This window comes from Labeo rohita, chromosome 10 (assembly GCF_022985175.1).
Source record: "Labeo rohita strain BAU-BD-2019 chromosome 10, IGBB_LRoh.1.0, whole genome shotgun sequence".
Lineage (NCBI taxonomy): Eukaryota > Metazoa > Chordata > Actinopteri > Cypriniformes > Cyprinidae > Labeo > Labeo rohita.
In genome coordinates, this window is record NC_066878.1 from 24,342,354 (window position 1) to 24,358,614 (window position 16,261).

Here is a 16,261-nt window from a genome sequence, read left to right on the forward strand (position 1 = left end):
ACAATCACTCAAACTAAATGTTGTTCTTTATTCCTTCGACATCATCCTCCTCCTCACACACAAGAGTGTGACGTAAGGAGTCATTCTGAACCGCCCTCTCTCTCTCTCTCTCTCTCTCTCAATATTCTCTCATCGGCGATCAAAGCGCCTGAATAATCGAATGGCTGGACAGAATCTGCGGACTCAGAGGACCATTCAGAGGACTAAAAGGGAAAATAAAAGATTTTAACATGGAAATAAACACAGACTCGTGAAATGGAGGACTGGAGAACATGGACACTTTGAACAGACGTGTAAACTCACCTTTACTATTTTTACTCGTATGCTGATCGTCATGGATTTATCATAAGTTCGTATCATTGTATTTGTCATCTTTAAACGATTCAAATCAAAACGTCAAAGCGCGTCGAATTCAAAAGCGATCCGGTCGCATAAATGTGATGCTCGATGAAATGGAGTTTAACTATCTTTCTAAAGTGTATAGTAAAGTAAAGTTATGAGAATCGAAATCTAATGCGACAAGACTGGCTGATGTATCGAAGGACTTCTCTGCAAAGACCTTCAGCGTGTGAAGAGTTTTGTCAGTTTTAGAGGAGATTTCCAGTCTCTCCGTTGTTTCAGTTTATCCATTCGATTCACAATAAAGGACTATCAGGAAGGTCGGTCCCAAAGGCCGTTAGCAGCACATCATATTCACTGCAACAGAAACGGAATTAATAAAGCGTGTAACGAGTCGTAGCGACTGACAATGATTATAGTGTCGCGTTCAGCTCGGGAATAGCGAACGACAGCAGCGCTTTAGACGCGTTCATCTTCTCCATGTGTCAGAAATGAAGGAAAAGTCCAAGAATGCAGCGAAGACACGAAGAGAAAAAGAAAATGGAGAATTTTATGAACTGGCCAAACTGCTGCCGCTGCCCTCGGCCATCACATCTCAGCTGGACAAAGCGTCGATCATCAGACTGACCACGAGCTACCTGAAAATGAGAGCCGTGTTTCCAGACGGTAAGTTGAGACCGATTTAAAGTAGGCTCTTAACGCAACTCGTCCCACTGATTTGCAGTTTGTAGTATCATCTCGCAATGCCATCATTCTGTTTAATCTCTTGTTTTTATTTGTTAATGCTTTAATAATTAAATGGGGGGGGAGGAATTAAGGGCGGACCATTTTTATTTAAATTAACCATAGCATTTCAATTGGTTAATTAGTTTAACCAATCGAGTTTAAAATAAAATTAATAATAATAATAAAAAACAATGATTAAGATAATTAACATATCTGAATTCGTTTTGATCAGATGTGCTCTGCGTGATGAAATGAACTTAATTTGGGGGAAATCATGTGAAAATACCACAGCAGTGAACGACTTTAGGTCTCGAAAATAATTTATAGCGTTTTTCAATTTCCTAGGAAAAATTACTGCCTGTAATTCTCACATTAAAATAATCGCAAATTCAGTTCTCTGTTTCCGTCGCTGTTCAGGATTTTCTTTCCTTTTTGTCTTTTTGCTGAGTGTCAAAAGATACATTTATAACGTGTCATCAGATCTAAAAGTTACATACTGGATAACTATTTCACAAACAGGAGGAAAGAAAATGTATCGATTTACACTGACGCTACAGTCTATCAATTTAGCACGAATAAATGTTTCTTCTTTGCCTATAAATTATGCAGAATTCAAATTAATCTCAATTAATTTCTTTTAACTTCCGTTGTCGGCTACATGAGTACTTTAGATTAACAATATTTAATTGTGCTTTATAATGTGCTGTTGTAAAGAGTAAATTATATATTGTCAGTTTGTTGCTAATGGACTTGGTAATATAACACGTAATAAAACAAAGCGATAATCATACATTTTAATATGAGATTAAGTTTAGCCTTTACAAATATTTCTGGTAAATACATATTTTGTAATTAAGTGGCCTTTTAACAATATGGCATAAAATCTGTCTACTACAAGCTCGGATGAGTTTCGTTCCATGTCATTATGATAAACACGCTACGGCTTCAGGAAAATGTTACGTTACATCTAAATCATTTCCCCCAGATTTGCTACACGAAGTTGACAGATGCATTTTCTCAACACGTGATAAAAGATGTGTGATAAAAAATACTGATACCTCAGGTTAAGCTGCTGTTTAAATGAGGCTTCAATTCTGTCCATTTTTGCCAACTCTTTGATTTAGAAAAACCGCGAAATCTAAATGAATTGTTTATCAGAATGATAAAACAGTAGCTTCTCTTCTGCTAATGTGATTTATAGAGCTAATAAAAGTTTTCAAAGCGGGTCCTTCCGTGTGTAGGTCAGCATTTGAATGTTCTGCGGTGTTTTGTGTTTGTGTGTGAGGGCTCGGAGAGGCCTGGGGTCAGTCGTCACGGGTCAGCCCTCTGGACATCATGGCCAAAGATCTGGGATCTCACCTGCTGCAGGTGCGAGCCTTTAAAAACTACTGCATATTTTGACGCAAATTTCTTGAAACGCATCTGATGATTACGCAAACGAATCATACCATAACGTGTTTTATTCACGTGTGTCTGGTTTTATTTTTCAGACGTTGGACGGGTTTGTGTTTGTCGTCGCGTCTGACGGTAAAATCATGTACATTTCAGAAACGGCTTCAGTGCATCTGGGTTTGTCACAGGTGAGAGTTTAACATGAAATCAGGGTCAGTTCAGGGCCACAGTGATAACACACTTCAACACACACATAACCGAGATGATATGAACTTTCAGAAGAATGTCATTATATCTGGGGAATGTGAAGTGAATTCAATCGAAATATTGTTTGCTCCATATCGTCTTTTGTGCTTCTATTGAGAAATTCAGACAAGACATTCTGAAGTCTGAAAAAACACTGAGCTCCTGCTTGTTTAATATGTTTAGATTTTATGTCTGGGCATGTAAAGAGACCAAACATTGTAGAATTTAAGGAATGTAGAATCTAATTCACGTAAATATATATGTTTTTACAGTTTGAAATAATTGTTTTTTTTTTTTTTTTTTTTTTTTTTTTGGATATTGAGTTGTTACAGCAGGTTTAGGATCAGGGTTGTTCATTTTTAATTCTTTTTTTTCCAGTGTCCATTACTGCAATTAAAAAAACCCTGTGTTATATAGTCCTTACAGGAATAGTTTACCCAAAAACCAAAGTAATTTACGCTCCCTCACATCCTTCCAAACCTGTACAAGTTTCTTTCTTCTGTGGAACACAAAAGAATCTATTTTAAAAGAGCGGTGCAAACCAAACAACACTGGTGCCCATTGACTTCCACTGTATAGACAAAAAACAACTCACATTTCTCAAAATTTGGTTTGGAACCACATGAGTGTGAGGAAATGATGACATTCTGGGTGAAACAGCCCTTTATGAAATCCTTCTGTGCTGATTCAGTTCTTTAGTAATATTAGCACAGCTTCATAAAGTGCAGAAACAGAACCACAGTGTCTCTTCTCTGCGTCAGATTTACACTTTTCAAGCTACATTTTGCTTCTAAAAAATGAGCAAACAAACACATTCCTCCATCTGTGGAGAGATACAGGCTCTGCCCTATACTGTGATAAAGACAACAAATTGCATCTCACAGCAGTGGAGAGAAGACGACAATCAGAGCCTCTCGTCTGAGGAAACTCCACTGAACGCCACAAACAGCAGCTTCGTCTGACCAGTGAAGACAAGACTGGCAAATAAGATGAAGGAAATAAGATGAGAGCTGAATGTGTCAATGGAGACTTTTCACACATGGAAATAAACTACAGCAGGATAATCATGGAAAACTATTTTTGCTCTTGCTTTTCCACGACTTCACAAAATATGAAAAGAGATGGATTACGGCAGACACGAGAGACAAAGATACACTTATGGAAATGAATGGTCAGCATGTAATCCCAGTGTCGGTCTGGGTTGAGGGATTGTTGAATTTAATTTGTCCTGGAAAAAAACGATCTGTAGAAGTGACAAAGATGTCAAAAATCTTGCAGCTTCTTCTTAATTACCTGTATTAGAACTACTGTATAGTTCACTAATGCAGCAATAAAAATAATGACTGACATCAAACATGCGCTTCTTAGTGAAAGATATCGGTGTGTCCAACATGTTTAACTAGATGAGGAGCATAAAAGAAGAACATTGTGTAGATTTTGATAATGACCTTGATTTATAAAAAAAAGAGGCTTGTGTGTAAACCCTGGGGCCAGTTGTTCAAAAAGTTTAATCAGGATCAGGAATCTGATTAATCTGGAAATCCCACGTTTTGCTATCCAGGATCAGGTAACCCATTTTGTGCTGGTTTTTCAAAGCAAAATTGGATTGCATCGCCCTGGTCCAGATACACAGTTTTTTTAGATTTCCAGATCTGGTTTACTAGTGCTCTGCAGAGCCCCTAAAGGGACATGGTGATGGAGAAAAAAATGCCAGTGTTTTGCACTGCATTAAGACAAACAACTGCTGCATCTGTGATGATTGTGCCAATGTAGTTTACAATCAGTGAGTTAAAAATAATTAAATATAATAACTTTGTTTGATATTGACAGCTGTTTGTGAATATATTACATGCAAAAACGTATTTTTTGGACCAGTTTTAAAGTTTTATGACAGTTTTGTTCCCGAAATCCTTCTGCTGGGATCATAATAATCCTTTTTTTTTGGATCAAAAGTATCCCAGTCGCACTAAAACGTTTTGAACACCACAAACTGAGGATTTAATCCAGATCAAAAGCGAGATTTTGTGATCTAAGGCGAATTAAAGAATCCTTTTTTCTTTTAAACAACCCATTTTCAAGATTTGACCCAACATGATGGCCCAAACCCGACCAGATTATTTTTGAACAACTGGTTCCCGAAGATCTACACGGATGAGTTCACGAGATAACGCTGTTTTCATTGCCTAGTCAAAACAGCAGCGGCCGCATGGGACGAGCCCCAATCGCACGGGACGACGCAAATGATGCTGTTAGTGCGGGAACACCTGTGTAATGATGACTACCGAGCATTCAAATGGTTTGGTTACCGCTGGACGCCGAGCACAACTCCAGCAGGAACGGCGTCGACAGGGACCTGATTATACTCTGACAGGACGTTATTGTGCGCCATCGTGCAGCGGCAGCAGCAGCAGCAGGACTGCAGTCAGATATGAAGCGAATCACACAGTATGTTTAGTAAAGTGCGCATTCCTGCACGAACGCTGCGCCGCACTACAAAGACCAGATTAGCGCGCCGCGCCGCAGCTGCGCAGAAACTCATTTGTCGCTGAAGTGCTGTGAAGTGACCTTCCCTGTGTCTGATGTGCCCTGCTAATTTACACACAAAAATGGATCAAAGTCCAGCACACAATCCGCTTTTGTTTTCACATGCAAATCGTGTTTTTATACATGAACTCTTTGCAGCGGGAATCAGACTGTCTCTTTGAGATGGACGCAGATCAATTTCAGACAAACAGGAGCTTAGCTCCACACCACACACACACACACACACACACACACAGACGTGTGAATACACACCCTGTTCACAATAGGCATTTTTGTGAGTTGATGTAATCTTCTTAAATGACACAGATTCTCATCTTAATCTCAGCTGGCTTTTTCCCCCCACTTTTCAGCTATTTGACTGATTTCTCTTTAGGCAGCCTGATAATTATCTGGAAAAGGCAAAGCAAAATGGCTGAATGCTGATTTAGAGTCTGTTGTTGTTGTGTGTGTCGTAGGTGGAACTGACCGGTAACAGCATCTTTGAGTACATCCATCCGTCAGACCACGACGAGATGAGCGCAGTGCTGAGCGCGCACCAGCCGCTGCACCCGCACTTCCTGCAGGGTACACACACACACACACACACACACACACACACACATATTTAAACTCAAATTCATCACAAAGCTCTTCTGATTTGTTGCAGAGTTCGAGATCGAGCGCTCGTTCTTCCTGCGCATGAAGTGCGTGCTGGCGAAGCGGAACGCGGGACTCACCTGCGGCGGTTATAAGGTGAGCTGCTCTCTAATAAATCATACAACACACGCACGTGTTTTTAGATGGAATTAAAGCAGTTGACGGCCGGTAAATTGATATTCTCATGGTTACTTTCCCGCGGGCGTTATTTTCTGCGAGCGCATCTCAAAGCCGAGTTTTGCATTGCAAATGTCATTAAGTCAAAACATTTGTCAAGAGCTCGAGTTCACATGGAGAGCCACTTTAAAGCCCGATTCGCTGCCATTTCACTGTCGCCGAGCAGCGAGATCGTGCTGCATGAACTCACCATCAAAGCACCATCAAAAATCTGATTAAATGCAGTGCTGCCAACTCATTTTCAGGTAAAGTTGCTCATCACTGCTTAGAATGTGCATGAAATTATTTAAAACTCTGCAAAGAATATAATTTCAATAATGAGGGTGCAAAAAAATCCAAATATTAAGAAAATCGTAACCCAACTTGATTCACATGTGATATGTGTGTGTGTGTGTGTGTGTGTACTTGTTTTTGCTACATTGTGGGGACCAAATGTCCCCACAAGGATAGTAAAACCTGAAATTTTTGCGGTCCCCACAATGTTAAAAAATTATTAAAAATAGTAAATGACGTTCATCTGAAAGTGTAACGATGCAAACATGTTTTCTGTGAGGTGTACGTTTAGGGTTAGGGTTGGGTTAGAGTATAGACAATATTGTTTTGTCAGCATAAAAACTATAGAAGTCTATGGAAAGTCTCCACAATTCACAAAAACAAACACGTGTGTGTGTGTGCGTGTGTGTGTGCATGTGTGTGTGTGTAGGCACCAGCTGATGTGATGCTTGGCTGGCTGTTCAATAGTTTCCTCTTTTTGTGTGGTTAAGTTTTATCATTTGAGTCACTTTTTTTTGCTAAAAGTTACCAAATACATTTTAAAAATAGCCAAATTTCTTGGCAGGTGCTTTCTGAGAAAAAAACAAAAAAAAAAACATTGTTAGCGTAGTCTGAAAAGTTGCTAACCCTACCAAAAAAGTGCTAAATTGACAACACTGATTAAATGTAGCCAAGATTTGTTTGCTCGGATGCGAACCGCACATTTGACTACATCATGAACGCGCCCGACACCACATTTTCCACGGCGTCTCCAGCCGCACGTGCACGAGCCCCAGTGCTTCATCAATCACGCTTTGGAGATTTGTTTAAAATTTACCTTGGCAATAAACAAGTGGTTTAAGTTAAGTAGAGAATAAATCAGGATTCAAAGGGCGGGTGAACAGGACGTAGAAATATCTGAGAATGAGAAAAAAATGCGTGTGCGTGCGTGTGTGTGGAGCTCATTCCTCAGACATGAGCTCTGACAGAGCCGCTCTCATCAGTCTCTCACACGCTCTGGGCTCGAGCTGCTCTCCAGATGAGGAGAGGCGAATCTGAAGCAACGGAGGAAACGTCCTCTCCCGCTTCCACACACACACACACGACACACACACACTGAACCGGTCTGATGTGTGCAGGTGATCCACTGCAGCGGTTACCTGAAGATCCGTCAGTTCGTGATGGACGTGTCGCTGTACGAGTCGTGCTATCAGATCGTGGGGCTGGTGGCGGTCGGTCACTCGCTTCCTCCCAGCGGCGTCACCGAGATCAAACTCCACAGCAACATGTTCATGTTCCGTGCCAGTCTGGACCTCAAACTCATCTTCCTGGACAGCAGGTGAGGTTCAGCTCCAGCACAGCATGCACAAAACACCTGCATGACACTCAACACACTACTGTATCCCACAATGCAATGCACTCCGCTTGACCAGGGTTCCTGCAGGCCTAATGAAAGCAAATGTAAGACTTTTTAAAGGAGTAGTTCACTTCCAGAACAAAAATGAACAGATAATGTACTCACCCTGTTGTCGTCCAAGATGTTGGAAGGAAGAAGGGTCTTATCTACAAAATGATCGGGCATTAAAAAAAAAAGAAAAGTACAATTTATATACTTTTTAACCTCAAATGCTCGTCTTGTCTAGCTCTGTGTGCACTCTGTGCACTCCGGGTAAAGACAGTTAGTGTACGTCGAAAAACTCCCGTCTCATTTTCTCCTCCAACTTCAAAATCATCCTGCATCGCTGCAGAAGTACAGACCCAGTGTTTACAAAGTGAACGTCCAAAGAAAATCAAACACAGAGTTAGACAAGATCAGCATTTGTGGTTAAAAAGTATATAAATAGTTTTTTAGTTTTTTCAAGAAAGTAACTTAAAATAACTATAAGCGATTGTTTCGCTAGATAATTTGCTTCATAATTTCTTTGTAGTTCATGCAACATCTAATGCTATGACTTTATGAATTTAAGAATTTCTGCTGTTTCATGAAAGACCTGCTGAAGCCCTGTGATCTTCCATTTTCACAGTTGCTAGTACTTCCAGTCCTGAATGATCCAGAAGAAATGGCAGCTTTGATTTTTAACCATTAAACATTTTTGGCCAGTGCTAAAACACAAAAACCACACTGCTCATACTGCCTACTGAGACATTAAAAACACAAGAACATGTAAGGTGTGCACCGTATGCAGCGCTCATCGAGCAGAACACAAAGAGCCTCTTTCATGAACAACACAATCTCACATTTACATGTATTCATTTAACAGATGCTTTTGTCCAAAGCAACATGAGATGTGCCAGCAATGGAAAGTTTCAAACATTTTCTAGAATAGTAAATTCTATATGTGACCCTGGACCACAAAACCGGACTTAAGTAGCACTATTTGTAGCCAATAGCCAAAAATACACTGTAGGGGTCAAAATTATCATTGGGATATTATGTAAAGATCATGTTCCATAAAGATATTTTGTAAATTTCCTACCGTAAATATATCAAAACTTAATTTTTGATTAGTAATACATGCACTGCTAAGAACTTCGTTTGGACTTTAAAGGTGATTTTCTCAATATTTAGATTTTTTTGCACCCTCAGATTCCAGATTTTCAAATAGTTGTATCTCAGCCAAATATTGTCCTATCATAACACACCATACATCAGTACACTAATTTAAAAAAATCACATTTATGACTGGTTTTGTAGTCCAGGGTCATGTATGATATAGTAAATACTAATAGCTAAACCAAGATTTAAGACATGTGTTTGTGTGTGTGTCTTACTGGAGTCTAAATGCAGTTTTGTTTGTGTCAGGGTGGCCGAGTTAACGGGTTACGAGCCGCAGGATTTGATTGAGAAGACTCTCTACCACCACGTCCACGGCTGCGACGTGTTCCACCTGCGATACGCGCATCATTTATGTGAGTCACTGCATGCTCTGAGGATCAGCGGTTCTCAGCGACGTTCCTGGAGCTCCACCGACACGCGTGTGCTGCACGTCACCTGTGTCACATCTGGAGTCTCTGATGAGCCGAGTCAGGAGTGTGTGATTGAGCAGACATGCCGTGTTTTGGTTGTGCTCCAGGAACGCAATTGAGAACCACTGCTGGTGTTTGCACAGAAACAGACATTAAATCAGCTAGAGGAAGTGTGTTATTCAGTCTCTCTCCGTGTGTGTGTGTGTGTGTGTGTGTGTGTGTCAGTGCTGGTTAAAGGGCAGGTGACCACCAAGTACTACCGTATGCTGGCCAAACACGGCGGCTGGGTTTGGGTGCAGAGCTGCGCCACCATCGTTCACAACAGCCGCTCGTCCCGGCCGCACTGCATCGTCAGCGTCAACTACGTCCTCACGTGAGTGACCTTCACCTCCCTCCCAGAACACAGTGCGTTTTAGGGTTTCTGCAGGTTTCATGAAGGTAAATATAGGACTCTTTAAGATCAAGTCAAGAAGATTTAAGGAATTAACTGAAGAAAACACATCAATATGGCTTGAAAGCACAATGACTTATAGTAGCAAAATAAAATACTGAAAATACAACTACCAGTTGATCTGCATTCATTATTAGTTCATATTACAAGAACAAAAAACAATATAGGGTTTGATTATTTCAGCTCTCAACCACTACAATACGGAAATAACTTTTAAAGGGGTCATCGGATGCTAAGTTCACTTTTTCATGTTGTTTGAACATTAATGTGTGTTGTCAGTGTATGTACAAATCTACCCTATAATGATAAAAATCCATGCAGTGGTTTTTAATTAATCAGTGAAAATAATATCCCCTTTTTCAAAGCTGTTCTCAGATGCCTGTCGTTGTGGCATCACACAATAGTTGATTGACATGAGCGTTTTACCTCAGATCATTTGTAACAGTCCGACCTCCATTGTTTTGATGCCGGAGCAGGGATGTAAGTTAGACAAGAATATCTCCGATTGAGCGATTGAGGTGTTGTGTTGCTGGATGTAATAATGAACATAGTGGTCGTCATTTACTCCCGACATCTGAGCCGCTGAAGATGCAGTGGATTACGTTTGTTTGTGAAGGGAATGCGCCTCCCGATCTACATATATCCGTCTATGTTCACGCAAATCATTCGTGATCCAGCTTCACTCACAGCAGAAGTGAATATAAGGGTTTTTTTTATGAATCTCTGGAATCACCTTTCCTAATAACGTGCTAGTTAGCAAGTTTTGCGGTTAAACGCGCCAAATGCGGCTAAAGTAAACAGGCTCGTCACTCCACAGAGAAGAGAGGGGCGGGGCGAGCAGAGCTCATTTGCATTTAAAGCAGCCTCGACCAGAATGGGATGATTTTTGCAGAGCTGATTTTGTCAAGGTAAAAAGGGTGTTGTTTTACACAACCATTGAGAATTTTTAACCAAAGTATATTATAAACTTTTCATTAAGACCCTAAAGAATCATATCAACTTGTGGAAAATGGGCATCCGACGACCCCTTTAATGTATTTCCTGATTGCAGTGTAAACAAATTATAATCATCCTCAGTGGAAATGTCTAAAGATTCATAAATCAAGCTACATTTACTGGAGAAGCAAAATGACAAGATGAGTCTTATTTTGTAAAAAAAAAACAAAAAAAAAAACACCTAAATGAAGTGAGTTTATGATTAAAACAAACATATATCTGCCAATGGAGTCTGAAAAATAAACAATTCAAAGGGAAACAAGTTTTCATTCTCCACTGACAGATATTTGTTCTTGTTTTAACCATAAACTCATTTTGTTCAGTTTCTCAGAAAACAAGAGTTCATATCTTCATTTTGCTTCTCCAGTAAATGTATCTTGATTTAAGGATGTTTAGATATTTGGACAGAAATATTGAGGAAGACATTAATTGTTTGCAGTTCATGCAACATTTAATGCCACGACTTTATGAATGTAAGACTTTTTGCTCTGATTTTTAAGACGTTTTAAGAGCTTAATTTGTGAAAGGGTCAGAAACCCTGCATTCACACTAACGCTGTGTATCTCTGTAGGGATGTGGAATATAAAGAGATGCAGTTCTCTCAGGACCAGAGCAGATCCAGACCGTCTCTCTCCTATAAGACCTCGAGTCTCGCAGCTCCTCAGGACTCACGCAAACAGCTGAAAGCCAAAGCAGCCAAGATCAAAAGCAAACCCAAAGCGTCCCCGTATCCGCAGGTAAGAGCGCTCGCAGGCTCACCCGGGAACGTGCCGACACGTGCGGCTTCTGACACCCTCGTAAAGTCAGGCGCTTCTGGTTTCCAGACCTTGCTGCATGCTGATAAACCGGAGTGTCCCTCGTGGAAGTCGAGTCCCCCCTGCAGCCTGTCGTCCTGTCGGGAGCAGAGCCCCGTCCCGCTGACGCACGGACCCGAACCGTCCTACACGCTGTCCTACGCATACGCACACGCGCAGACGATCCCTCGCTCCCCCAGACGCCACATCCTCTCCTCGCCGCCGTCCCACAGAGAAACGCCCTGGAGCTGCGCCGGCGCAAACAAACCTGCAGCGCACCTGAAGACACCTACAACCTGCAGCGCATACTCAGGTAAAAACCCTAACACACGCACATCAGAACACTGAGTACAGATCAGACACTCACCTCCACAGACTTTTTCATAGTTACTTCCTACCTTCTGCAACTTCATTTTCCAGTGTATCTTGACTTATGAATTTTTAGACATTTGTACTGGAAAACAAGACAAAAACACTGAGAAAAAAAAACACATTGTTGCAGTGTGATCGGAACATGCAATTTTTTATGTTCTGTTCTGTAAAATGTATTAAAACTAAAATTAAAAATAATTGTTGGAAATTTTAAACTACTGCTAATACAACCTGTGTATATGCAGTAACTCTGCTGTTGCACTGATCATGAAAAATTAAACTCCGAATTCCCGATCTGAATCAAATGATTCGCGAACACGTTCCGAGGTCCCGATTTGAATCAAATGATTCACGAACACGCACCAAACTCCCGATCTGAATCAAATGATTCGCGAACACGTTCCGAACTCCCGATCTGAATCAAATGATTCGCGAACACGTTCCGAACTCCGGATCTGAATCAAATGATTCGCGAACACGCACCAAACTCCCGATCTGAATCAAATGATTCGCGAACACGCTCCGAACTCCCGATTTGAATCAAATGATTCGCGAACACGCTCCGAACTCCCGACCCGATCTGACTGCAATGATTCGAAAAAGCTTCGAAAATCTCCATTTCACCCATCTCTATGTGCTTTTTAAAGTCATTACAAACGACGTCCAAATTTGAAAATAATTGTCTCTTTTGGTCTGGTTTTTGCTAGTGAATCGCTAGAACCGAATGATCGATGTCACGAGTTTGAGTTTGAATCAATCGGAGCGGTTCTAGCGTAAATGACTCTATTTTGTTCCTCTGGCTTTCGCCTCTTCAGTCATGTTTACACAAGGCTGTCAGTACTACTACTGGCTTAGCTAGCTAGTTTTATGACATTAACTGAAATAAGCGAAAAAAGTATTAAAAGTATTTACAAATAAAACCCTAATATTTCCATTATTTCCAGGAGAGGTAACCAGTTTACAAACTAGTGAAACCCCTGCTAAAAAAAACAACAAACAAACTAGAAATCATGACAGAAATTCTAATGGTTTCCACTACATATACCATTACAAACCATCAACTTTTAACCATTAAAACCTTAAAAAATGTTTTTGTAGTGTGTTTTAAGACATTCCATTAGGATTTTGTGATTTCAACAGGCCACCAATAGAAGGCAAGAAGGTGACCAATTACCAGTTAGAGACTGATAGGCACCATTACAGTTTCTAGTAAAACTACTACAATTCCCATTATAACCAACAAATTCTGTGATGGTTTCTATTGTTTTTTGTTTTTGTTTTGTTTTTTTAGCAAGGATATGACAAGCTGCGGCTCAAAATATATGTCAGATGGAAACATTGTGCATTATGATGGAGTTAGGGTTCACTATATTTTTAGTTTGAGCTGCAGGTCAGTTGCTGACCAACTGAAAGCGTGCAAGTTTCTAGTGTATTTCTTTAACTTCTCAGGTTATATCAATAATATGACCTATTTCTGATGCAGCCAAAATTACAACAGTGGTTACATACACATACATTTAATTGTCTGATCAAAATTAGTGCTAAGGACAATTTAGTAGTGTCTGGATATTGGTAGGGACACGTCATAGCGTCTCTACTAAATTCTACACCCTTGGCGGTGAATGAGATCAGTTCACCATTTACACAAAGATTCACAGCCATAACTGAGACAGACAACAGACAGACTTCAGCCTTCCTGTCACTCATACAGTAGAATTAGGGCATCGCTTGCGAAGGCAAGGTCACGGGTTTGATTCCCAAAGAAAACAAGATCTGATAAAATGCGCACCAAAGTATAAAGGACAAAAGTGTCTGCCAAATGCATACATGTAAATGTTTGATTACCTGCATTACTCGACGGCACATCTAACCAGCAGTGACCGTCTCTCCGTCAGGTCCGGCGGGCGACGGCGCATTCACAGCCCAGCTGCTGCACGGCGGCTACAGACCCGTCGGGGTGTTTAAAGAGGAACCCGGTCAGAACCGCAGCAATAGAGGGCGAGAGGACGAACGGGACAGCGGCGGCTGTGAGCAGATCAGACGGCATCAGGCGCTGCAGGGCTTCGGCCAACAGTCGCCCGTGCAGAGACGCAGGCCGTGTGCGGCGGACGCGCCGTACGAGGACAGGAGCGGCGAACGGTGCTCAGCGCCCAGACTCTCGGAGCAGAACCACACGGAGGAGAAGAGGGTGCTGGTGACACAGAGCCCGTACGTCTCTCTCAACCTCCACCACGTCTGGGCCAAACACGTCCCGTCAGGACCCTATGCTCTCAGCCACTTAACGGACGGTTACCGGGACGAGGAGGTCAACCCGTACCTGTACCGGACCCAGAGCCCCGCGAACGACACGCACCGCGTTCCTCATTACATCGGCACGTCTGTCATCATCAGCAACGAGAGGTGACCCGCTCAGAACCGCTTCTGCTGCTTATGCAAAACTACAGAGCTTCTGTTCACACCTACAGCAGCGTCTCCTGCAGGACAGTCAGGAGTATCTGTTTTGACAAGAAGAAGCCGGGATACTACAGCCATGACGTCTGGAGTACAGAGGAACGAGAGACGCGTTTCGGTCATTCAGGGCCTCCAGATGAACCTTCTATTTGCTGCACATTATTGTTCTCTAAACTCAGATATGCAAGACATAATCATCCACGTGTTTTTGTGCCAACATTTACAAAATTAAAATATTTCATCAAATTTAGCCATAGCAAAAAAGCAAATATTTCTGTAAAAATGTCAGAACTTGAACAAGCAGTAAGTGATTTAGGAGAAGTGCTGTTGAGACTGGATCGGACCGAGCACCAACACACACGTGTAGCCAATCAGCAGTAAGGGGCGTGTCCACTCATGATGGGGGCGGTGCAAAGCATGTTGAGAGGCGGGGCTACCAAGTTAGGGGTTTTGGTGATTTCAAATATCATCAGTGTTTCTCAGAAATCTCTAGGTGTGTTCGACGTGAAGCGGCGCTGCAGACCGATCGATGTATGACATCAAAATACCGCAAAAGCGATTAGAGAGCAGATGACTTCATATGGTTTTTAATCGCTCTCTCGATACTTTGATGTTTCTCAGTCTGTGCAGCACCGAACACACCAACCTAACCTTTAAAGGAGAAGTGTGTCAATTCTATGTGACTAAACAGATTTATAGAGTGACATGTCATAATCTGAAAACCACACCCACTGGGGCTTCTGACTCAACCAATCACAGAGCCTGGGGCGGGACTAACTGTCTGACTGACCAATCGCAGATGTTTGCAGTGCATTTAGGAAAACAATCCAAGCCTCTCCATTAATTTTGTAATGCGGGAAGCTGACAGAAAAACAGAACAATGTCTAAAATCTGCTATGTAAACAGTAAACAAGCTCAAAAACCCAGAACTACACTTTTATAAGCTGTCAACCCAAAACAAAAACGAGCGGTTAAGGACACAACACCCACTGGAGGGAAACGTAACTGGCGACATTATTTTTAACCATGTCAGAGCATTATTTCACCACCCTATGTGAACCTGAGAGGAGGAGATATATTGAGAAACTAAATGTTATTGGTCTGTGTCAGTGCCCCTTTTCCTTACCTTCCTTTTGTTGGAGAAATGATTCAACTGATGCAAAACATGAAACAACCCGACATCTACAACTATTTGTGTCCTTAAACACTCAACAGCTTATAAAAAGGTAGTTCTGGGGGGTGGGGTGGGGTGGGGTGGGGGGGGGTTTGGGGGGTTAGCTTGTTTACACAGCAGCTTTTAGACATTGTTCTGTTTCTTGTCGTACAAGGTGCTTAAAGTGCATTAAGTACTTGAATTTGACTTTTTGAAATTTAAAGCCTGGAAAACCCTTGAAAATATCAATATTCCTGAAGAGGTACTTGAAAACTGATTGAATTATTGAAAGACAGTGTATCTATGACATAAGAGTCAAATTTTTTCCGAAACTCTAAATCAGTTAAACCCATAGACTGTAAAAAAAAAAAAAAAAAAACGTAGGTTTCTGAAGAGCATTTTTGAAGCTCTTAGTGGGCGGGAGTCACCCGTCGCCATCTTGGAATCGCGTCCCTGCACGTCACTCCCGGATAATCAAAAATGGGCAAAGAGGCGGGAGGTGGGTGGAGCTGGTTGCTGAAACCACGCCTGCCTAGCGCAACGGTGGTGACAGCAGCGGCAATCCACCTGTCACTCAAGTGGCCACGCCCTAAATTATGCAGAACTTTAAGGCTTAAAGGGGTCATCGGATGCTAAGTTCACTTTTTCGTGTTGTTTGAACATTAATGTGTGTTGTCAGTGTATGTACAAATCTACCCTATAATGATAAAAATCACTGCAGTGGTTTTTAATTAATCTGTAAAAATAATATTCCCTTTTTCAAAT

At 41.5% G+C, this 16,261-nt stretch overlaps 1 protein-coding gene across 1 annotated transcript; it reads left to right on the forward strand.

Moving 5' to 3' along the window:
- Positions 1 to 196: 196 nt before the first annotated feature.
- Positions 197 to 14,571, forward strand: sim2 (SIM bHLH transcription factor 2). Its single transcript, XM_051120931.1, has 11 exons — positions 197 to 1,005; positions 2,351 to 2,433; positions 2,556 to 2,645; positions 5,703 to 5,811; positions 5,894 to 5,979; positions 7,452 to 7,651; positions 9,116 to 9,222; positions 9,505 to 9,652; positions 11,298 to 11,463; positions 11,551 to 11,833; positions 13,788 to 14,571. The coding sequence occupies exons 1-11, from the start codon at positions 831 to 833 to the stop codon at positions 14,294 to 14,296; spliced, it is 1,956 nt and encodes a 651-aa protein (XP_050976888.1). The 5' UTR covers positions 197 to 830; the 3' UTR covers positions 14,297 to 14,571.
- The last annotated feature ends 1,690 nt before the right edge of the window (positions 14,572 to 16,261 follow it).